This window comes from Perca fluviatilis, chromosome 4, assembly GCF_010015445.1.
Source record: "Perca fluviatilis chromosome 4, GENO_Pfluv_1.0, whole genome shotgun sequence".
NCBI lineage: Eukaryota > Metazoa > Chordata > Actinopteri > Perciformes > Percidae > Perca > Perca fluviatilis.
In genome coordinates this window covers 26,059,644-26,085,313 of record NC_053115.1, presented here as the reverse complement: position 1 = coordinate 26,085,313, position 25,670 = coordinate 26,059,644, and the positions used below count along the sequence as shown (strand labels likewise).

General features: G+C 39.8%; 1 protein-coding gene across 16 annotated transcripts in view; it reads right to left on the bottom strand.

Annotated features, from left to right (window-relative positions):
* nav1b (neuron navigator 1b) overlaps positions 1-25,670 on the bottom strand; it is an 80,423-nt gene that overhangs the window by 28,860 nt on the left and 25,893 nt on the right. For all 16 annotated transcript variants that reach the window (XM_039798777.1, XM_039798785.1, XM_039798787.1 and 13 more), the window contains 2 exons: positions 19,189-19,291; positions 16,174-16,527 (listed from right to left, as the gene is read on the bottom strand). In XM_039798777.1, the coding sequence (XP_039654711.1) occupies positions 16,174-16,527; positions 19,189-19,291 (457 nt within the window). The remainder of the gene's footprint in view (positions 1-16,173; positions 16,528-19,188; positions 19,292-25,670) is intronic.

Below are 25,670 nucleotides of genomic sequence, written 5' to 3'. Positions count from 1 at the left end.
GGTCTCTGGAGGTGGCCAAATGCTCAGACTAGCAGGTAATTCCAACATGGCTGCAGCTGCTTTGATTCATCTAATCCATCGGAGCATCCAGACCATATGGTGACCAAAGCTTCAACAGCGGAGCTTTCAGTTTTAATGAAATAAAGTATGCGTTCATTATCCCTTATTGTCCCTGCCATGTATTTGCTCCAAAACGTTTTAAAATGATTTTATGGTATTTGTATATAGCTTAGATTACGGTGCCAGAGGTTGTAAACTTTTTCATTCATTTTGAAGAATCCAGAATCTGTGGCTTTTCGGGAACTTTCTTCAGCCAATATAATGTACCATTCACAAACTTTACAAAGGGGAATGAATGAAGCTTTTAGCAAACCACTAGAGCTTATTTTGGGAACTCATAGCTGCATAACTAGCAGTTGCAATAAAATGGTCAGTTTGGACATTTCATTTTAAGCTTCTTTTTTATTTTTTAAGTTTAGCCATAATTTAAGAAATCCCAATTAGAGCAAAGCTAGCCGTTTTTAAACAGGGGCCAACACACTGCAACCTTTAACTGTTCTTCAAGGGAAACTTCACAGGATATGCTGATAAATCACGCTGTATAAAAAGTATGGCGGCTGACAGCTCAGAGTTTAAGAAAGCAGTCTGGTATGCTCTAAAGAAGCAGGATGAAGGGGAATCGGAGTGACATGCTTCTAACCCCTCCCTGACCTTTCCCTCCACCCCACGATGAAGTCCTGCGTCTCCCTGAAACAGATGCTGCCAGACTGGCCTCTCGTGTGAGGAAGACAAGCACAGCCTAAAGAAACGGCTCACTGGCCATCAGGTCTCTAGATACACGATGATATTTGAATACATTTAAAATGCAGATCACTGTGTGGAGTTCAACAAGAGGTGTAGCCTCTCAGTCAACCAAAACATCAGATGAGGATAAAACAGTTATGAGTTTAAAATTGAAGAGGAAAACATTTTTGATGAGCTTTAAAAAGAGCAATAATGCCATGTTGAATTTAAAAATGATATCTCGAGAGAGCTAAATGCGAGTCCAACTCAGATTTATATAATTACGTTCCCCATCATTACTACTGGCAACCACAGGTGGTAATCGAATTTATGTTGGCGCACAAAAATGTGGCTCAGTGGAAAAGGTAAATTATTAGGACCCTTTGAAGCTGAGTCACTGCATGAGCTGAATTAGTTATTTTTGCTTTCCTCACTAAGCTGAAAATGATCTTTGTGGCTCTGCAGTCTGCAATTAGCAGAGGCATGGAACACGGAATTGCATAGAAAAACACAGCGAGACAAAAATGGCCCATACACGTTCAGAAATGGATTTAATCACATGGCTGTGGCCGAGTTGTAGTCACAGTTGTAAAACAAAGAAGAAGCTTACCCTGACACTTTGGTTTTAAGCATTCTGCTTCAACATTCGGGTGAAGTGATTTGTGGCCCTAGATACATGACCTCAGAGGCGGAGTTTGACATGAACAAGGAAAGATTAATGTTTGATTTGAGAATTTTAAAATGCGTTCACATACCATCAGTAAGAAGAAGAATTTTGATTTACATTAAGCCCAAGATGTTTGTGGTATGTTTGAACAATACCACCTCTGTCAGGGGTGACAGAAAGGCCATGAATAACCCCACAGGGATGACAGCCTAAGAAGAGGCAGGGGGGCCTGTGGGCTGTTGATATTACAAGCCAAAAGTGTCTGCTCTCAGGGGTGAGATCTAGACCGGGGGAGGGTGGGAGTACACCAGCAAAGTGCATACTTCATACATAGGGTGGCAATTAACTTTTTTGTTTTCTGTGGCACAACTCCAGCGTCTCTCTGATTTGTGTGTCTGTGCTATTATGTGAGTGGGGTTGCTGTGAACACGTTTGGATTTAAGAAGAGGGATGATTGGTTTACAATCATTGTCCAGACCTGGATCTTACAGCATCTCTCCCACTCTCTCTCTCTCTCACACACACACACACACACACACACACACACACACACACACACACACACACACACACACACACACACGGCAAGCTGCTTCCAAAATGTAATACATTACACTGCAAAGATACTGTAGATGGAACACAAAAAACAAGCACACATGAGATTCTATGAAGATTTAGAGCTTGAACTGCTCTGTCTACCCTATTGTAGCTACACAACCAGTAGAAATAGCACACAGTAACTTAAGAAGAATGCATCTTGCTTGTTTACTTCTGGCACTGTCTATTTTCTGCATAAAGGACAGCTCCTGGGGTGCATGCCTATGGCTGAGTAAGTGGTGAAGACATCCGCTGCAGATAGCTGTGGTAACGTTAGCAGCACGGCCGTGTCCTCCGACAATAAAATGTTTCCACAGATGTTAGAATTCCTCGTGCCAAATCATTGTCACCATTCGTTCCTGCACTTTTCAGTGTTTTCATTTCATTATGCAAGTAGGCTACAAAAAAAAAAATGTAGTGAAAGCATAGAAAAGAATATCGACACATGGTAAAATGACTTACTGCCGTTATAGTCAAACGCCAGGTCATACTTTAAAGCCAACGAATAAATCGAAAGTTATTAGCTCACAGTCAGATAAACAACCATTGACGATAGAGATATATTAGAGTGCAAATAAAGAAAATTCACAACTTAAAAATGTCGGGAAAGTTGTTCAATGTGTCTAAACGGAACCCCGTAATGAATGAAATATCTATAACGTTAACGTTACCTTGGCGTAAAAAGTAAAGTCCTTCTAGCTCTTGGCATCGACTGCAGCGGAGGCACTTTCCCGATCAAAACACGACCGCTCATTTGTGACGGATTCGAACACAGCTTCCTTGAAGGATCCGTGTGCTGCTAATAACAAGATTCAAATTAATATCCTCCGTCAGCAAAGACCCCTTTTTCTCCCATTCAGCGAGCAGAAAGAAGCAGTCCGCGGACCGGACAGGCAACGCCCTACACCAAAAAAAAAAAAAGAAGGAAAAGAGCAGCAGGGATGACGAGACCAGAGACCCTGATGATCCTCAGAGAGGTGATGGCCAACGGCTGTCGGCCTGAGCGGTAACCATGGTAACCACCATTACTCTGGTGTATAACGTTACCGATGATGATTGGATTACTCCTAACGTTACATTTACTTACTGATGTTTGCTACTTATTTGTGTATGGACTATTATTTTAGCAAATATCGACCCAAAAACGTTATGTGTGCCGTTTTTGTTTTTTCTTTTCCAAATTAGCCAGAGGAGATCACGGCATAAAAGTAAGCAATCTAACCAAATTGCCAGACACCAACCATAGACTGTATAAAACTATTATAAGATCACAGAGGAGAGATATAGCTAAAGGGGCATTTCACCAATTTTGCACATGGTTTAGTTTACTCCTCACAGACTACTGTAAAGGGCCGTCCACAACAAGAACGATAACTATGATGATAACTAAATCCTTCCAACTCCATGGTGGAGTCCGCACCACGACAGTGGCAATACAGCTGGCATCGCTGTGAAGAAAAGAAAAGTCTATTCTCTATATTTTGTGGCTCTAGGGGGAGCTTTACAGTTTGACAAGATAACCCCAAATACGTCATCAGGGTTAACTGGCTTGGTCGTCAGACTCAAACTTTTAAAGAGACAGCCTGCTTTACAAACTGAAGGTGGGGGGTACTACTTGGCTGTTTTTTTGGTTTCCTCACTCCATCTCTTAAAATTGTTTTTTTCTCCCCCCCTTCTTCTGCATAATTCTCCTCATATTGATCTCTTGTGAGTCCCCCAACTTTATGGAAGTGCAATGGTAAATTGTTGGAAAACTTGTTTAAGAAAGAGGATGCATATTACATATAGCAAGCTAGTGAACTGTATTACAGCACAGTAGCTATAATGTATGGTGTAGTTTTAAAGTAGCCAATTAACTTAGCTATATTCTTAGATACAGTGTGCTACCGGTCACTGGGCCTACTACTAGTAGGAAGTTGTTGTGAGGGTGGTGTTATTGAGATGGGATCCTATATCACTATACCATACTAGATAAAATAACTTAAAAATATTATAAAGTAGGCTACCATAATTTGCAAGGCAGTAGTCCAAAGGGATGTTGCTTATTGTCTGCTACAGGAAACTCTTCCAGTTAAGCCATAGGAATTGGGCAGATAATAAAGGGCTCATCTTGCGATGAGTGCTGAATGGTGCTTATGGTTTGTATGACATTCACCGACTCCTGTGTAAAAGGTCCATCTCATACTCGACAAATGCTGTGAAACATTAGTGAGTTAAATTAGTGTAAGTGCTTTCTCAAGTGAGTCTTTAGAGTGATTGTCAGGGTTTTAAACAGACCTTTAACAGGACAACAAATGTAAAAGCCCAATAAAAGCCCACACAAATAAACCTTCCTGGAATCAGAATTTCATTTACATTAAAGAGATTACCACGATGAATGTCCTCAAATAAAACATGTTCCATCTTCATTCATTACCTTCTGGGGCCTAGCTGGAAAAACTCCGTCCAAGGTAAGGCCTGAATCACTGCGAGCACAAACCGCACAGCCACAGATGACATGAGGACCTCCAGTGAGGCATGAGAAGCCTTGGAAAACCTCCCCCCTCTCATTAGCAGTGGAACAGTCTCCCATGGATGATCTCACCAGATCTCAGCTCTGTAAACTCACCAGGAGGTCTGCGGACCAAGGAGGTCCCACACCCTGTCCACATCTTAGGCCTCAATCGTTGAGTCAAGCTGGACTTATTTTGGTTCAAAACGTAGTGGCAAAAGATTGTACATGACCAAGTGACATGAATCTGTGCTCATTTCATCCTGCAGGGGATCCATTACAATGCAAATAAAGCAAAGCTGCTGCAGGACCTGATAAAAGAACATATTAAAAAATAATAATAATAACTTTATTTATAAAACACCTTTAAAAAACAGTTTAGTGCTTTGACAGACAAACCAAAAGCAGGTTTTTCAGAAGACAATATAACAGAAAGCCAAACAGTAAGGCCACAAAGCAAGACTAAATGTATTATAAATACAAAAGCATAAAAGCAATAAAAAGATGGCAATACTGTAATAAGACATCATAAAAGCAAGTCTATAAAAATGGGTTTTATGAAGTGATTTAAACAAAGTCACTGATTCTGCAAGTGTGACACACACGAAATGTATGGTCACATTTTATGTAATTTTGTTTGTTTTATTGTGGGATATTATTTATATGAGAGAAAGATTTTTGATAAGAGCCATAATGCTTAAGAGTGGACTCTCGGTGCTATGTCATTCTGCTGAGCGAAGCTGCACTGAACGCAAGCACTATTTTCTCCTGTTTACGTGTTTGTGAAGCTTTAAAACTTGTATAAAGATCTTGTTTAACAGTTATTTGTAATGTTAGATCGGTTTGGTGGAGGGAAGATAGTACATTTATATGGTTTGAGTAGTAGTAGTAATAATAGTAGTAGAGAAAAGTACTGTTGTCCTTGTTGTCGCGGCTGTCTCAAGATGGCGCCGGCAGTGAACTTTCCATTGAGATCAAAATAAGAGAGAAGTAAGATTTTAATATTTCTTAGTTTTTTACTCCAGCGCATTTTAGGTTGGTTTTAAATACATATTTGTGATGATATAGCAGCCCATTTTAAATGAATATGTTGTTGTTATCTGATGTATATTTTTAACAAGCTAAAACGTTACCAGTCTTCAGCTCAAGCAATTGTACAGTACTGACAGCCGTTAGTGGCAATGTAAAAGGTGTGTTTTCTTTATTTTACATTTTAAGAGGTGAGGTTAAATAAGTGAACAGCCTAAAGATGCTATGTTTATTGAATGGTACTTTCTTTTAAGTGGTTGTTAACTAAACTGAAATGCTAGCTCAGTCATAGGACTGAATGGAGGATAAATGTAGTAGGACGTATTGAAATTATAAATCGGTGTTTCATTTGAATGCTAAGGAGAAAGCTAACTAGCTAAGGTATTTTGTTTAGTTTGTTTTGGATTTTGTGTTGATGCCAAATGTAGAAAAGCAAAATGGAGAAACAATAAGATATATTGAGCAAATAACGATTCTGCGGAGCGAAGCTGCACTTGTCTCCTGTCTAAGATTTTCTCCTGTTTTACAGGAATTTGTATCTGCTTACGGGTTCTCAATCTGAGACCTGTAACACAAGCGTTATCGCCTCAGACAGGTCATTCCGAAGCCGAAGGGCTCCGATGGCAGAAGCAGTCACCTTTAGATTTAAGCCTCGACTTTGGAACGGCCAGAAAGGCACCATCTGAGGATCTAAGGCTGCAAACTGGCTTATATGGGGTCAATGTCTCCGCAATATAGATTGGGGCCAGACCCCGATGCGCTTTAAAAGTGATCAGTAAAATCTTAAAGTCAACTTTAAATCGAACAGAGAGAGAAACATGGATTGGGGTGATGTGATGTCTGTTAAGAAGCGTAGGAACTGCAATCTGAACTATTTGGAGGCGAGAGAGGGACTTTTGGTTGAAGCCAGAAAGGCGGGACATCACTGTCAAAATAATTATTAGTTAATAAATAATCATTAATATATCAAACATGAGAATGTATTGACCCGTATGATGTATTACAAGTGTGAGGCTCTCTGTGTTTCCACATTGAGCCACATTTTGTAATATAAATACAAGTCAAACGGAATTTAACTGTGGTTTTAACACTTTATTGAAATTAAACAACTGTGTTGCCGCCACAGTGTATACCCGACATACAGGCATTCCTCAAAATATCTTTCACAGAAGGAGATGCTAGTTTGATAAAAAGATTGTTGCGTCTGCCTCCATCTTTTGTCACTCTGATCATCATCTGAAAAAGAGCTAGGAGTCTTTGCCCGTTGCCCTTTTTGTTTTGCGCACAAAAACCATAAAACATTTGTTTGACTATTAGTTACTTCAAAACTTTATTTTCTAATGGCAAAAAAAACCCAAAAAACTGGGCATCATGCTTATATCTTTGCCCAGAACAATGAATGATACAAATGGTTTACGGTGGGGAAAAAAAAGAGAACTTTGTTGCTCTCGTCTCCTGTTGATCTCAGCCAGGCCACAGAGCTGCTAAACAAGCGGCCATCTGAAAAGCCTTGAAGTCATGTTTGTACTACACACAAACAGCTGTCCTACACCGATAACCAAATGGCTTGCGTCAGAAACATCCTTCGCATGTTTGCTTGTTGGGTTATTTACAAACTGTTAAAATAGAGATTCAACCCATCTGTGGGTGGTCAAAGCACCATGAGAACCTTATAGGTTACCGGGCAAGAAACCCTTTTCATGATCTGACCTTTACTGTGGCGGCTATTGATCTATCGGTGATGTCTGCTTCTGATGCAGGACACTGCTGCAATATGGGAGTCTAAAAATGCATTTAAAAAAGCTATTGGAGGGTATAAAGGACAGAGACATAAAATCTCAAGATTTTTTTTTTTTTTTAATGTAGCATTAATTGTTAGCTGAAACATTAATGGGTCATCATAACAAGCAAGGAGCCAAAGTGAAGGAAAAGAAACTCAAATTATGATGCATAGCTGAAAGTATGACACCCATTTGGATTGTTGTAAATCTCATCAATAAACATGGGTACAGTATTAATATTAAACTATACAAAGTTTCACACAGCTATTACAAACCGTCTCTACTCTACTAGGAAGGCGTTCTACAAGATTTGGGAACCTGGCTGCAGTGATTTGCTCCCATAAATCCACAAGAGCATTAGTGAGATTGGGCGCTGACGTTGGGTGATAAGACCCGGCTCTTTCAAACCTTGTTGTTCCAGTTCATCCCAAAGGTGTTGGATGAGATTGAGGATGGGAATCTGTGCACACCAGTAACGTCTTCCTCACCGAAACGTGGAAAACCATTTCGTCATGGACCTCGCTTTCTGCACAGGAGCGCTGTCATATTGATAAAGGAAAGGACTTTCCCCAAACTGTCACCATACACAATATGGTCTAAAATGTATTATTAAGATTTCCCCTAATTGGACCTAAGGGGCTTTGCCAAAAGCATTAAAACAACCCTAGGCCGTCAAGTATAGTATGTGGAAAGGGGAGACATAATGCATCTTCCAGCCTCAATAGTTATTTTTAGATAGCACTAGTCCATACTCAATAAGAAAACATACGTTGTGAGCAGGTAAAACTATACCCAAATACAAAACTTTAGTTAATCTTACAGGAGATAAAATAATACAGTTAACCTGGATGAATTTGAACTGAGTTGCTGTCACACAGCCAGTTTCAATGTGGTGTCATGACATTAAATTTCCAGCAGGAGGCACAATGAGTCAAACTGTGCCTCCTATGCCTACAGTTTAGTGTACATGCTCTGTAACTGTGTAATAAAGAAGACACCGCTTGGCATTTAGAAAAATAAATAAATAAGTGAAGCCTTTGATGCAGAGAAAGAACAGACATTTCTCTACTACAGTGGATTTGATTCAATGGTACAATGTTGGGAGACCGAATCATAGAACAACACTGTGTTCAGTGATTTATGTCTAAGAACCATTCATTCAAAAAGGAATACAGATGAAAAAGCCAGCCGAGCTTTGCTTCTGCACATCTCTGATCTTTCCGGTGCCTAATTTTGATCTGTATTGAGCTTGACCATAGCTAGGCAAATAGGTTTGGGCTTCATCACAGAGCAGTGGTATATCAGTGTAGTAAATGGGTCTGAGATGCATCAGTGACTGCGTCTGGGAGTTCAGCCGGCCGCCCCATCTCCGCAAGGCCCCAGAAAATGGACTTGTCTGATTATTGGACTGGAAAATTAATGTACAGTCTCCATCATACTCAGACAGGAAACTTTCCCCCCCCACAGATGTAGCCACAATACAGCTGATGCACACTTCATCCTGAGACCCACAGTCTCATGCAATGCCACATTTACAGCCTGGTAGTTGTTGGTCGGTGCTGTATTGTCCTTGTGCTTTGTTTTGTTTTTATTGTAGCCGCACTATTAATATCAATATGATTGACATGACACTTAAACACTGAACTTGAACTGACTCTGCTTGCTGTCAGAGTAATGCAGATTTTGTTGTTATTATGAACTTATCTGAACAAACCAGACATCATTAGCCATACTTAAAGCAGATAATCTGACATTTTTGTACCAACTTCAAACAAACAGAGATAAATGATGGATTAAAAAGGTACCATGTGATTCACATTTAAAAAAAAATATAATACTGTGAGCCAAAACAGTATCGCATTTCCCACCTTGGGCAGAGTATTAGGCACTGGGGGTATAAAAACTGCACACCCAGACTTCAGCCGACCACACACAGACACGATACAGGGATGATTCATACTCCCTGGGGAGCTGCTGTAATGGTCCATTATTCACGTGGCTGAGGATGCTGGTGGAGGTGGGTTTGGTGTTGGTGTAAGTTTTTCACTGACCCTTCCACATTGACCTCAGATGTGTGTGAGCTGCACAGGCTTCCTGTGTGTGCTGTATGTCTGGGTAACAGTAACACAAGCAGGGTCTAATGGAGTGGGTGCTTTTCATTATGGCTCTTCCTTCAGCCATTTTGAATCATGAAAATTACAAAAGCATTTCAAATTGATTAGTGTATAACTTTATGTGAGTGAGTGAGTGAGTGTGTTTGTGTGTGTGGGGGGGGAGGGGGTATTCAGAGGGAAGAAAACATGTCTCCTTGCAGAGCAATAGCTCGTGAAGGACTGACCCCAAGTGGTGGCCTCCCTAAATTGTAATCCCAGTAGCGACTACAGAGAACCAGAGCAAAGAGGCCAAAACCCAATTTTTGGGCAGATGGGTTTTAGTGGGGCAGAAAACACGTGAACCTTCAATAGTTAAGGAAGCACTCTGTGACTATAGAAAGGTCCAACCGGGGCAGGAAAGAGAAATTTAATGCAGACTGCTGGAGGCACAGGTCCAGGATCAGATGACTGCAGAAAACCCTTACAGACCATGTTTGTCGATACGCTTAATTTCCATGAATGAGGCTGTAAGGTATTCCAATATTTAGTAAACCACAAACACTCACTTTCATACTGTACATGCCGAGCTTTGAACAGATCCACTCACTGGACAAAGCTTTATTATGGTTACCATGGAAATGACATTGCCAGGAGCAAACTAAGCCAAGGGCTTAGCTACAATACAGAGTAATGTAGGCAAAGACAGCAATGGAATGCATGCAGTGCCTTTGAGGGATAAAAATATGTAATTTTCGTCTGTAAAATGCAATTGTATGCTTTCGCAATCAAAGGAATTCAAAATGTTTGTTCTTTCTGGGTCAATCAAACAGTATTCCATATCAGATTTATAAAAAAAAAAAAAATTGCTCGAATGAAACAATTTTACAACCAGTGCTACTGTAAATCCTGGGAATACTAGTAAGGAAATGCAAACAATAGCTTTTTAGGCAGACCGCTCTCCCCCACAATGCCAATTACAAGACAATCTAATTAAGTGGTTAGCATGCTGTCTTCACACCAGTCTGTCTATTTGTGTCACTCTGTCTCTCATTTTATCTGCCCGTGTTACTCTCTCTCTCTCTCTCTCCATCTCACACACAAACAGGCAGTCGAGGCACAAACACACACATCCTCCACATGTACATCCATCCAGCAGCTATCTCACTGACACACAAGGCAGAACATCAGCGGGTCAGTGGAAGACGGTTGCCATGGCAGCACATCCCGAGCCATGTTGCCGCATGATCAGAGATGTGATGCTGCTGAACCCGCCTCCTTTCTCTGCTCTGCATTGCTGTCTGTATGCTGCTGTACAGAAACCCAAAATGGTACAGTCCAGTTCCCCAGATGTCCACATCCTGCTCCTAAACCAAACCCCTCGGTCACCTTGTAGAATACCGGACAAGCTAGTTTGTTTCACCTGCACCATGTCTTTTCCCACAATGCTGTATGTGATCTATATGCATCAGCTATGATGAAACTGGGGCTTGTTCTGTGTCATGTGTGAGGCTATGAACAGCACGTGGTGCAGTCATGAAATCTAATACATTTATCAGATGAATACTGTTGCACATCTAACCTAATAAAATAAAACAAATATTCATCAGTACTGTGAAAGAGATTTGTGTGTCTTTATACTCCATATCATATCTATACTATATTCTTTATTACAATTATATAATTATACATTGTATATTCATATTTCGTGAGATATGATATAAAACCGTTGTGTATACATTTTTCAAAGAAATCATATTTGTACATTGCAATAGGTGTAACAGCAGCAGATCGTCTAAGCTTGGCTTATATGATAAGCACTTTAGCTATGACAAGAGGAATGAAGTCAACCAGTTTTATACATCTAGCGATTTGGAAGTGACTTTCAAAATGTAATACTGCCCAAACGTAAACAAGTCTTGGTATTCTAGTGTTTTTCAGGTTTTAAGAGGGTGATGAAAGCAAACTAGCCCAAAAGTTCAGCTTCCTATGAGGCACTGGAGTCATCAATAGCTCTTTATTGGAACTGAGTGCCTTTCACTGCTTCTCTCCCCACTCAGCCAAAGAGTTTGGAATCAAACCAAATGCTGTAAGATATTTGCCTTTTTTCCCCCCGATGAGATCTTACAATTTAAGGTTTTCAAACTGTTAATCTGCCAAGATAAAACGTAAATCTGTCCGATACAATAATCATGTTCAGGGAGAGGGCCTCCTGTGAAATTCACGTTCTGCTACAAACATTAGGCTTGCATTCATCCCATCAACTAACTGACATTATGGAAAAAACAAGTAATGTTTCCGGTGAACATCTGTATTAGACATGAAAAGCTAACCTGTGCTTACATACAGTACACTACAGCTGAGTGCCTGTAAAACATCAACCATAATTGACTGAACACCACTAAAATGACACTGACTCTGAAAAGTAGTCATAATTTATACACCAGTTATGGAAAAAACCAACCATACTCCAGTAATATAATGTGATTACTGCTCTACTCATAAACCAGCATTTTAAATATGGCTTGCAAAAGGATGACATCATATGAGTGATGGTGAACCTTTGCCAATACGGTGTGAAGAATGTAACCACAGGAAGCAGTTATGATTCTTGACGTGGTCAACGCTAAATAAGAAGCCACCTCAGCACTCATGTGACAGGAAGTCACTCAGTGAAGAAGTAGAACTCCGTCTCATACAATTTAGTGAAATCAGCGAAAACTTGGAAAAAAGGAAAGAAATGTAAGCCGACATTTCAAGGAGACACGGTGTCTGCTGAGGGCAAGATGGGAAATGATGTAGGATTCTAAGATTACACAGAATATAATGGCAATTATAGTTTTAACTAAATAGTAAAAAAGTAATACGTTCTCTATATTTCCACATCTGAGATGAGAACAGTTTGAAGATGTGTAGTGAATGACTACTGTATGTAATGCAATTTAATACAAAACCGCGACTGGGATTTTTTGGCTTCATTTTTGTACTATACAGTGGGAGGAAGTGGGGATGCGCCATCCATCTTTATATACAGTCTATGGTCTGTTTGCAATATTGTATGTACAGTAATACTTGCAATGATAGCAACTGGTTAAAGATGAATGGTCCCCGTTTCCCAGGAACAAACAGGAAGGCTACATTAATCATGGATAAAACACGCTTCTTAAATACTTTTTGCCTTTAACTGGGACAAACCAGATCATCATTAAGCTGCGAGTTGCTGTGTATTCCTCTTGGATGGAAAGCTGGAGCTTTTGAGGAGATTGGGGGATGTATGTGGCATTAGATTATTGATGTGGCAGACCCACAGTAGCAGTGATTACTGTCAGTGTGTACACGTTTAGCCTTTAGGTAGCCAGTGCTGTCTGGTGTGGGTCAATCAATATCCATTAGACATTGAGCATCACGCTGTAGCTCCACCCATTGATAAACAACATGCATTGTGTCTTTGTCTTTTTTGCAGATTGTTGTAAGCGTTACACTCACAGATCTTATACATTATTCAAGCGTTATATATTGAGAACTACAACAGTATTATTGATTGTCAAGAAGTCTCACTCTACCATTCGGATATAGTTAATTATATTTAGGGCTAATTTAAAACCAATGAAATGTAAAACTGGGGCTCCAGTGAAAGGGAACTGATATTGCACCTCCGTACAGGCGATTACCAGCGGGTTTCCATGGTTACGCAGGGGGAGGCTGATCTATTTTCAAGAGCTGGTTCTCAATGAGCTGAACTGTGAGTGTGTGACAGGGAGTGTACAGTGGAAATGCAAATGTAACAATATGCAAGAGGATTCTGTAAGAGGAAAATTAGAGCATGTGCCTGCTTCAAAAACTGGATTAGCTAGTTATCTACACCAAAGGTTGTTGGTATATTTCTTTATGAGGCAGGATTAATTCTTGATATAGAGAACATCATTCCAGTATTTCTGCAGGAGAATCAAGAGTGCTTTCTACAGAAAACTAATGCAAACGCAGACCAAAAGGCACATATTAAAAGGAGTTCCCACAGTGTTGCATCTTCCAAATTTAAGCATGCAACCTACTCAAGATCAGAGAGAAAGAAATAGCACCCAGCCAAAATAGCCTATAATTACTCTGGGGACATTTCCATGTATGTATCCAAACATACCAATAATCCTCGGTGTAAATTGTAATACTCATTAGTCTCACATTGCCAGACCTATCTCCACAGCGCTGTGGAGTAAGGTCTTGCATTTCTTTAAACCAATCACAATCATCTTGGGCGGCGCTAAGCGTCGGACGCAGCGACGGTGGCTCTACAAAACGGTCTCGTGCCGTGTATTTTGTCCAAAGCAAATCCCCACCAATCGGTCCCAAAACATTCCAGTTAGATAGTAAATGCCGTAGACCTATTCTTTGTTTATCTTTACAATCATTCCCCGAAAGAACCAAGCAGGCCTGCCTTGTTGCACTATCCAAATGTTCTTTAAAACTTGCTATTTTCAGTGTGTAGCTTGCTAGCTCGACGTTTGTTGCGGTTTCCCGAAGCGAGTTTGAGAACGGCAACACACAGAGAGCAGAAGGTGAGGGACATCCAGATTAAATACTCATAGACCAGGGGTCTTTAATGTTTTTTAAGCCAAGGACCCCTTAACTGAGAATGAGATCGGACCCCCTACTACATTTATTCCCTAAAAATAATTTGCATATTTAACTAGGCCTACAATAACTTGTGGGTGGCCTAAAGCCTTTACGCATACCTTTTTAGTGCATTGAATACTAAGCTATTAAAATATTTGTTGGCATGATTTTATCAATTATGTTATTATGCTGAAAATAAATGTGGCACAGTGAATCTTTGGAATTAACTGTATCTGTGGATGGCTACATTTGTGACTACCTTACCTATAGGCCAGTAAGCCCATCATCAAAGTTTTTTTTTCCACAAATAGGCCGATTTATACTTGCAAATAATATGTTGGATTCATGTTAAGACATTTTCATTTTTGAAAATACTTTCAAAAAATTAACAATAATTTGGTAGTAACTCTGAGGACCCCCTGTTGAATATCTTTGGCATAGACTGTAAAAAAATAAAGGACGGAGCTTCTGGGTCTGAAGGGTGAAGCCAATGCAGAAGTGCCTTAAACATGCAGTCCAGCTCATTTCCAGCACTGGTTGCAAAAAAAAATAAAAAATTGCCAGATTCGAGGCTTTAAAACGGCAGACCACAGACCAATGGGTGATTTACTGCTGCTACATATACTATTTTTTACAGTCTATGGTAAACTACTGTAGGGGCCTGTTGTACTCATCAGGATGACTTTGAAAGCATGACACTGGTGGCCTAACACTAAGCATGATGAGGCATTTTTAAAAAACATACATAAAAATGATTAGCATCTTTGCTGCCTGTAGTAAGCAGAGGCGACGAGTCCTCACGCTTACCTCTCACATAAATCTGAACCACCACAGTAGAGCGGATGCAGCGAGGGACAAAATACAGGGCAGATTTAAATGGATTTCGAGTGCACGGATGTTACTGTGAGGAATCGACCCATATGACATAATGCCTGTTTAATCCTAACCTTATCAGGGTTCTGCTGTCTGATCTCTTTCACCTCCCTCCTACCAAAATGCAAAGTCTTTACACATGGAGCTAGTATATTTTTATATATTTTTATTCAACACAATGCTTCTTTCTTATCATACTTGGAAGCAATCTTATCATGCCGTTCTGATTCACCTCATCTCCAAATTTGAAAGAACTTCAATTGACCCATTTCACACTTTTTCTTCATTGCTCTAATTTTTACTCATCTAAATGTGTCTCACCCCTTTTCTTGTCCTTAGTGCACTCTGTAGTAAAAACGTGACCTGGCTAGCAGGGACTAGTGAGCGCTCCAGGGCCTGAGCTTAAATCCCAACTGCATGTGCAACAGCGATAAAGCTGCTAAACCACACTAGAGAACTGTCCTGGATTCTTCCTCTCCCTCCCTCTCCCTGACTCTCTGTCAGCTGTCAACTTGGGAGAAGAAATTAGATAAAGACACACAAAAGATGTGAGAGAAGGGGAAGCGAGGGGGGAAGGTTAGGGAGGAAGAGGAAGGCAAAGGAGACAAAGAAGAAGACAAGAAACAAATAGAAAGTACTGCCTGATCCAAACGATTTGTTGCTTCTGTACGTGTTGACATAATCTTCACAAGATTCAGAAGCTGGACAGTTTATAGCAAAGCATTTAATGTGTATCTGAGAGGACAGCTGATGACTTTTCAAGTCCTCTCCCGTGAAAAACTTCTGAAGGCCTTCTCTCAATGTCAGCAAAAACAACCTCTGACAAAAAAAAATCCTTAAAGAGCAAGAAAAAAAAAAAAACGTTATCAGCAGGGACTGCTGATGTAAGCTCTTTAATAGGCCTCTCGGGTGCAAAACATCAGATACCAACACAAAGCCACGATGTCGGCATGAAAAGTTTCCTTCGCAAAACTTTTTTTGCATCACTGTTGAATGTTGGAATGCACATATTCTATGCATCCTAATTAAAATACTGAAATACAGCACGAACAATGACCAGCAATCACAGCAGGACGCCAATAAGCTTACTGCTTACTGTGAGAAAAACGCAAAGTGACAACTTCTAACTGCCCTTTTTAAAGTCACAAGGCAGAGGCCTAAAGTACAAAGGAGCATGCAGCCATCCGCATTGGTTCAAGTTGTCATGGTAACAACATGTTCAAACCTACGCTTATCCTCAGATGCTCTTACCCATTAGCCAGGTTGTCGTCATCGTCATGCGGCAGGCTCTTTCCTAGGAGGTCGCTGTCACTCAGGTAACCAGACTTGAGGTCGGCATCATCCAACCCTTCGATGAGCTCGATGCGAGACGTGCTGCTGAGGCGGCTGGAGCAGCGAGCTGGCATCGTATGGGCTGTATACTGGGAGCCAGTCTTACTCCCCTGGTATCCTCCGCCTGTGGAGGACGGGGCGTCGCCCGCTTGAAGGCGAGGGCTGGACTGGCCTTGGCGCCAGGAGAGAGGCGATGAGCGGTTGGACAGGCTGGATATGCTGCGAGCGTTTGTCTCATCGCTGTCATAGCCCACATTACTGCTGTCCATGCAGCTAGAGAGACACATGGGGGAAGGTCAGCGTGCGTTATGTTTATGTACTTGAGGCATTTAGCTGACATTCTTGTCCAGAACGGCAGATCAAATCAGCATATCAACAACAGCGCAAAGATTGAGACCTGAACACCCGGCGAAACATTTTTCTCGCTCTGTCAGAAGTCCTTCAAAAGAAACCCACAGTGGCATTGAGTCGCTGTTGACCCAGATATAGCAGTTGTGTCGTATCGTCTTCAGGGACCAAAGATATCAAAAAGAAATGCGGCCTCCCAGAGCCCAAAGACAAAGAGAAGGATGACCGGATATCTCTGTGTTAACATACTGTAGCAAACAGTATCGGCTGTGTCTCTTCGAGCAATACATTCACAAACACCAAGGACTTTACTTTGCATGACACGCCCAAAACTACAGCAGACCTCTTTCCATTATTCTGAATAGAGTATATGAAAGTTTACCTATTCACCGGTGTAAGTGGGTCACGGTTAGAAATGTCCTCCAAATGGCTGTGAGCGTCTTCTGTGTCTGCCCATTATATAACTATATGTACCAGCTCACCCCAATAAATATTGCAATGGCTACGACCATGGAAGTATTTTTATCCATAGCTGATGGATAATTCATCTAGATGGAGGCTAACTGGTGCCACTCCAGTCCTGAATCTGACGGAGTGAGAATTGTTACTTTTGCCAATGAGAGCTGTAATATCTTGTTTAAATCCACATCTGAATGATTGAAGATAACTACTACTGATACGGTTGAGAATTACAAGATGTCTTCTCAAGCATCCATTGACAAGGTCTGGCCAATGTCAAGCATACATTCAAGATTTCACAGACAAGATCGAGGACCCCCTCGAAAATGAGAAGATTCATCTCAAGGGGTTATCCTACTAATAAATACTAAATACATAGTGTTACTGATAACATAAACATTCATTTAGGAATGTTACATATCTAACTTATTTAATGCATTATTTGGGTTGATTTGGCTTGAAGCTAACAGTTCAATCAAAGAAATGGCCTTATAATGCTTGACCATACTTCTCCAGAAAACAATCAACATGTGCATCTTGTTTCATAGAGACTGTAGTGTACTGTAGGCAGCTGGATTTCTGAGGCTGAGGCTGATATTTTAGAGTTAAAACATCTGATAATTATATTAGTATTTTAACCATGTTAAAAAATACTTTTTGTTTAGGATCCCTAAAATTTGGTTTTATTTGGTTATAGTGACCAAAATATGTACTTAGCAGGTTATTTTACAGTTAAATGATGGCAAAAAAAACCCATTAAAACAGATTGGCAGATGCATAACTACCACCATTTCAATAGCTTATAAAGTTGTTGTTATGGTTAATGTGTCAGCAACAAACTGCATGATTACACATTAAGCAGACAGAGCGCAAGAGAGAGAAGTCATGTTTCTGGCCACTGTTTTAGGGTAACACTTTGGTAACTGTCTTTTGCAGAAAATACATGCCTATAGAGGTTCATGAGAACAGCTTAAGAGTCCCCCAACAATCTAAATAGTAAGCTAAAATAGGCTAAAAAGCTTCATAGAGCTGCAGAATTGAGTTATCATTTTCTATGTTAATTCAAATTAGAAATAATGCAGGTTTAAAGATATAAGCAGAATTGTGTTCCTGCTTGTATTCATGCCATGCAGGGTATTATATCTAAACTTTAAAAGGTCCCATGACATGGTGCTCTTTGGATGCTTTTATATAGACCTTAGTGGTCCCCTAATACTGTATCTGAAGTCTGTTTCCCGAAATTCAGCCTTGGTGCTGAATTGCAGCCACTAGAGCCAGTCCCACAATGAGCTTTCCTTAGTATGTACCATTTCTGTGTCTGCAGCTATTAAGAGGAGAGAGGTGGGGGGCAAGGTGGAGGGTGGGGGTGTGGCCTTGACCAACTGCCACTTTGCTCGTTTGAAAGTCATGATGTCTCTCTCTTTCTCATGGGCGGGCCAAATTCTCTGGGCGGGCAAAGCAGAGAAAGGGGAGGTAACCTTTCTCCTTATGACCTCATAAGGAGCAAGATTCCAGATCGGCCCATCTGAGCTTTCATTTTCTCAAAGGCAGAGCAGGATACCCAGGGCTCGGTTTACACCTATCACCATTTCTAGCCCCTGGGGGACCATAGGCAGGCTGGGAGGGGGAACGCATATTAATGTTAAAAAACCTCATAAAGTGAAATTTTCACGCCATGGGTCCTTTAATGTCCAAATGAAAATTTAAAGACCTGTCCTCCACCAGTGCCTTAGGTTGTTGTGGCTTTTGCAACAAATTACTGCCTGGGCCTTTTGCCTATGAGAGTCAAACAGAGAGATTCCTAGAATGAAGTCATGACCATGAAGCAGAGATGGGCTATTTAAGAAGGATGGAAGCCAGATGTGCACCAGGTGGCAATTCTCCAAGCCGCCACAGCACAACTGTTTACACATGATTGTGTTATGCATCGATCGAACAAGCTAGCCGTTGCTTGCACACTTAAGGATTTTTTCAGTTTAAACCAAAGATAGAATTTGGCTCAGGGTTTTATGATTTCATGAACAAAACACACACTGTATTTGGTTTATTTGTGATATTAGCCAGTGGTGTAGGAGACAGCATTATGACACAATATAAAATTAAAAGTTTACAGATGAATGCACTTACCTATGACTAATCTGGGAGCCCCGCAGACTTGACATTGTATCCTCCAAATTCTGGCGGAGGTCAAGAACATTCTGCACAGTCCGCTTCCTCTGGGACTCGGGGTCTGTGGGTCAGTCATGCAAAACAAAAGGTTATAAAATAAAACTCAGGCACAAGCTGCGGTTTTATTGTGCGCTCGCGTTTTAAGGGAATCTATGCATGCACAAATGCACGCATACACACATTTCTCCCTCCACATGCATGTGCTCTCGCCTGCATTATTTGTGTCTGGACTGATGTGACAAAGTTCTTCCTTGTAAGCACACAGCAAACGTATGTTCACATCATTAGGCAGACAAATTTCACTCCACGGGATCCCTCACCATGGTAACCTCCGCTCTACCCCGCTTCTGCACTGACAGGGTACATCCTGAAAATGAAATACTGAAAGGTTCTGACATTCATGCCACATTAGGATCTTTTTTGAGTTTCTTGAGTTTTTTGTTTCCATAGCTTTGGTTTTAAAAAAAACATTTTGTATAAAGCATTAACTCAGAGTCCTTCAGTTGAAGTTTTAAGGCTGAAAGGATTTCAGTGCAGGTCAGCTAATTTGGACAAAGCTGCGTATAATGTAAAGTGTGCAGTCAGTGGGTCATAACCGTGTCAAATCAATATTACAGTACAATTACGACCGTTGTTGTGCTAGCTGTTACAAATCAGGGAAACCACCCCGTCTCAAAACAAAATGAGATGGGGTTTTCCACTGCAGTGTGTGGAGGCAAAAGCCCCTAGGGAAGAAAGAAATTAACATTCAATGCATTTGCTGGAGTAGCTAGTGGAGAGGCGATGATGTCAGGGGAGCACACGTCAAATAATGTGCTGCTCTCATAGGGGGATGTTGAACTAATTCAGCAGGGTGTGTAGAGGGCATCAGTCTCACACACATTTACAGTACATACAGGTCACATATTTAAAACACATTTGCAAACCAGCGCTGGAGATTTAGGGGGACGAATCTGCAATGAAACTGAGGGCTGTTTTATTACAGAACTTTTTTTTGTTTGTTGTTGTTGTTTGTTTGTTTCAATAGCATATATCCCAAATATATTACATGTATGGCATCAGTGAAAAACCAATAGTTTCCTGAAAACATGTGTACCCACTGTGCACAAAGTATAACCCAATATAGGTCTGTATTGTGTATGTACAATATTGACAAGCACTGTGATTTATGATTTATAAGTCTGTGAGAACCTAACTAAATGAGATATTGAGTTAATCTTAATTATAATATACAATTAGCTTTTTTGAGGAGAGATTCTATAGTGCAACTTGATTTATATAGTTAGAGTTTTCTCAGGGTTTCTAAGGTCTATCAAAAATAATACAAATCTAACCGTGGCAGTCAATATACATCATATAATAATAATACACACCTAATAGTTTATTCTATAGTGAGCAGCAAAGTGGCTAGATCCTGATTCAAATGTACAGTTATTTTTGCATCTATAAAATCTGATGTTTTACATTATGGGATTGTTAGCAGAAATTAGACATCAAAATATACTCAAATCACGGACAGTGAATATAGTGCACTTATCTGGTTCTATCGTTTATCGATTCTTATAAATATCCTTCCTTTTTTAAAATCTAAATCTGTACAATTAGTTTATAGACTAGAGACCTCCCCGGGAAACCCTATATCCTAGATACCTGTAAACAAATGTTTTCCCAATTACATTATGATGCCACATGTGATCGCTGCCTATGTTGTGTTCATATACAAAAAACAAAATTGTGGTTTCAATGTTATGTTATTACAATAGAAAGCTTAATCTGGAGGGTATAACCGCTCCATCAAAACATATTTGCTAATGCAAATTGTTGAATATAAACAGTATTTTTAGGAGACAGGGTTGTCCCGGAGAGTCTCCACCACTCTAAACCAGCACATGTTTGGATGGGAAGCTTCTGTGATCCCAAACAGGTATTTAGGTTAGTTTATTTGACATTATGAGAAGGGAGACATCTACTTATTTCAAGGCTAACGCAATAAAGTCCAACACTTATTTCCACTGTAGTCCCTGAAAGACCTCGAGTCTAGGAATAAATCTTTTAGTCACGTCACAGCTACAAACCCGACCAACTACATTCAAATTCTGGCATACTACCAATTTATTTATGATGAATTCCTGGGATTCAAACCTGAATCACAGAACAGAGCCCATGTGTATCACAGCTGTTTTGAGTGTAAACTTTTTGCATTATGCACGGTGTTCCTGTGCAGTGACTGACAGGCACTCTGCCTCTGGCACCCTGCATTGCAGGGATGCCTACGATACAGAGAAGGAAAGCTCGGACAGAATACTGATGCAGATGTGAAATCGGGAAAGACCTATGAATGATGAAACACCACAGTAAGTGCTCTATAGACAGAGATTAAAGTGTGGCAACATTAATTAGAAAGTATTGTTAAAAGGCCTTTAGTTACTACCTTGCAAATGCAGCTGAATCTAAATTTAAGGTCTTATGTTGTGCCCCAATTAATTGAGGCATAAGTTTATAGCATATAAGTAATAGCATAATTTCCATTAACAATCAAGACGATAAGTAAGAGCAACGACAGTCTCTAATGGCCCTTTACAGTTCATCTAAAAGCCCATCTCAGTGGATCAGATTTCATCAGAAATCTAAGGCCCTTCACAGAAAAAAAAGTTCTTCCTTTATGGCACAAAAACAGAAGAGGATGGGGATTTTTTTTTTTTTTTACCTCAAATGGACCTAGAGCTTTTCAGAGATTCTCACAATGGAAGGTGATGAATACCGATAGGAAAATACATTTCACTCTCCAATATAAAGAAACACTCCGTGGGGTCAGAAAGAGTTAGAAGTGGGAGGTGTATTTTTTGAGGGCCACGTAGATTGCTCATAGTGAATGGCTCTCACTCAGTGGGTAGAATAATAGGTTTTCAAATTAAAATGTTCATAGGCCTAAATCCACTGCTTCAGTCTTCACTATAAGCTGAAACATTCACTCACATGTTGCAGCTTTGGCTAATGGCTTTGTCAAATAGCTTGTGATCTGAAAACTGCTCCCACCCCCCAATAAAGATGGGAGACTTTTTTGACAAAGATGCTCCCTCTCAATCTTGACCCCAACTCATCTTTTTTTTTTCCCCCCCACATACTTTTTACAACTTGTGTTCAATGGAATAGAGAGATAATCTAACAGAGGCCGCCAGCCAGTTCAACTGGGGTATTCAAATAGTACATAATTAAATCTTATTTGACAATAAGACCATTTTCCTGTTTCAAAATGTCAAATACCTTTACCTACATTGTACCTTTAAGAGTCAACATGTTGTGACCCTTGCATGCCTGCATAGCTTGAAATAATAATGTTACCATTGCTTCACCCGTGTACCTATTCTACTGCTTCACTATTCAACATAGCTGTGGGCCACTGCTACGTTGGAGATCTTGCATAACAGATCACATATAATTACAATAAAATTAGGTTTGCTCATCCCCCATTTTCCAGGAGTCCTGCTGTCTGTACTACTCCAATCTTCTGCTTTCTTCATGGATATATCGTCCTAATGACCTGGAATCTATTTGTCATCTATGATAGATTCATGGTCATCGCAAAGTACTATACTACTTTCATCATTTTGAAACTAATATCAAGCATTTGATTTTGTCTCTTTTTTTAAATGTATTACACAGCAGACATTTGCTCTGCGTGACGAGGAAGAAGAGCTGAGTTAAACAGAAGTTGCAAGTATTTTATAAGATTATTAAACCACAAAATAAAAGCATGGAAATTCTATTTGATCTGGATGGTTTATTTTGTTTTATTATATGCAGCCTTGTCTTGTGATGAGGCAGTAGTAAACCTTCCAGTACTGTAGGACAGCGATGGAGCACAAACTTACACGGCGAGTTTAATAAATGAGCCTTTTTAGTAAGTTCACTATTCTTGATGTCATGTTGGTAAACAAAGAGACCCTTTATGGCCAAAAATAAAAGCATCCTTTCAGCGAGCTTATAATGAGATATACTGCAGAAACAGAGCACAGTATTTAGCATTAAGCTGGCCTTGAATGTATAGCAGATAAAAAGATCTATTTACAGTTATAAGCGTGTTCACTGTACATGCCGAGCAAGGAAGAAGGTTCCAGTCCAATACGCAGAAAAGAGTGTTCAGATAATGCTGCCATCAATGCAAAACATTATTACATAAAAGATGTTTCTCCATTTTGCTGATCAATTTAAGTCAAAAATCAGTGTTGCGATAGTTTTCCATCTTTCTATCACCATGTTGTTTCCATTTTTTCCTTTAATGAGCACAAAGCACTTGTCTCGTGTCAAAGGCCCACATGGGATCATCATCTTAAATGATGATAAATAATTCATTAAGACAATAAAGTCCTGTTTTTAAGGAGTAACGACTTTCAATTCATTTGGAAACACCATGGAGGTCAAAGCGTTACATTGAGGAGAAAAGATTGATCAGCTCAAGGCATTTTGCCAATTTTATCCAATTAGGTTAATAAAGCAGACATGGGTGTGGTGCCGGAGTCTGCGGAGCATTTTAAAATTTTGGTTGTGGTTTCAAACTCAAACACACACAAAAAACAATGACGCCATGCTTCTAGCTTTGCTATTGTTTACAGCTCATAGTTGAGTTGAAGTGTGACCAACATGAGTGATGACATCCATATAGGCTAATAAGGCATGGATGACAGATAAACGTCTTCAGTAAGATGCCACAGTGTCAGTCTCCTGATGATATTTGAGCAATGGAATGAAAAACAATTGAATATTACATGAAATGCATGTTGGTATATGGCATGATTGAACAACATTTGACAATGATAGGATTTTAGGAAAAAATTATTCCTAAATTGTAAATTATTACTATAATATTCCAGTTCTTTAAATGACAAAATTGAAAGTGCCATCAGTTTTATGCACTAAAGAGGGTATTGTTCAGTCTTTCTAACCAGTAGTTACTTACAGTGCTCAGCATAAGTGAATACACCCATGCTAAAGTTGACCAAAAAGAGTAGTACAAATAAAAAAACAAAATCATCTTTTGGAAATTGATCTTAATGCCTTAATTAAAAAAAAATAGTAAAAAGCCAACCTTTAAGGACACCAATTTTGTTTGTGAATGAATAATGCATCGTAAATAAATAAATGTTTTCCCTTAAAATAGAGGGGGCATAAGTCAGTACACCCCTATATTAAATTCCCATAGAGGCAGGCAGCTTTTTATTGTTAAAGGCCAGTTATTTCATGGATCCAGGATACTATGCATCCTGATGAAGTTCCCTTGGCCTTTGGAATTAAAATAGCCCCACATCATCACATACCCTTCACCATACCTAGAGATTGGCATGGGGTACTTTCCATAAAATCATCTGTCAGTGCAAATCAAACCAGCTATTAGGCTAACTGAAATAAAACCATGCCAATCTCTAGGTATGGTGAAGGGTATGTGATGATGTGGGGCTATTTTAATTCCAAAGGCCAAGGGAACTTTGGGTAAAAAGAGAGTTCTCTGCGCTTCTGCAGACCACAACAATCCGGTGCAACCAAGGCAGGACAAAACAGTGTAAAGTAACAAAACATTGCCGGTGCAACAGAGATGTCTTCTTACTTGATAGAAGGGAACTTTATCAGGATGCATAGTATCCTGGATCCATGAAATAATTGGCCTTTAAAATAAAAATCTGCCTGCCTCTATGGGAATTTAACATGGGGGGGGGGTACTGACTTTTAAAGATTTACAGTATTTATTTAGGATACACTATTCATTCACTAAGAAAATTGGTGTCCTTAAAAGGTTGGATTTTTCCTCATTTTTTTAATAAAGGCTAATCAATTTCCAAAAGATGATTTTTTTGTATTCCTCTTTTTAGTCAACTTTAGCATGGGTGTATTCACTTGTGCTGAGCACTGTAAATTACTTAAATTGCCAATAGATTTAAGGTCTGAACTGTAAAAATAACTTAAATCTAAGACAGAAAACTTGATTTGAATGGTTCTACAAACAATGACACCTTTTTTGGAATACAGGTCATAATTACCTCTGCCAAAGAGGTTATATTTTCTGCTTGGTTTGTTTGTTTGTTTGTCTGTCTGTCAGCAGTATTAAGGAAAACCACTGGCCAGATTTTCATGAAACTTGGAAAGGTGTAGCATGGGCCAAGGAAGAACCCATTACATTTTGGAGTGGATCCGAATCACGGGGCGGATACACAAATTATGTTTCACTTTTGTTAACATTGTAAGATATTGGCCATTTGTGCTGCATTTATGTGATGTCAGAATAATGGTAAACATGTGCTCAACAAGGAGGCATGCTTTGATAAACAAAGAAAAAAAATTATGAAAATAAACGAAGTCATTTGAACTATGATCACCATCACCACCATATGATCAATACCCGTATTATTCATCAAGCCCTCCCTGTTGATGAACCTGACCTACCACCT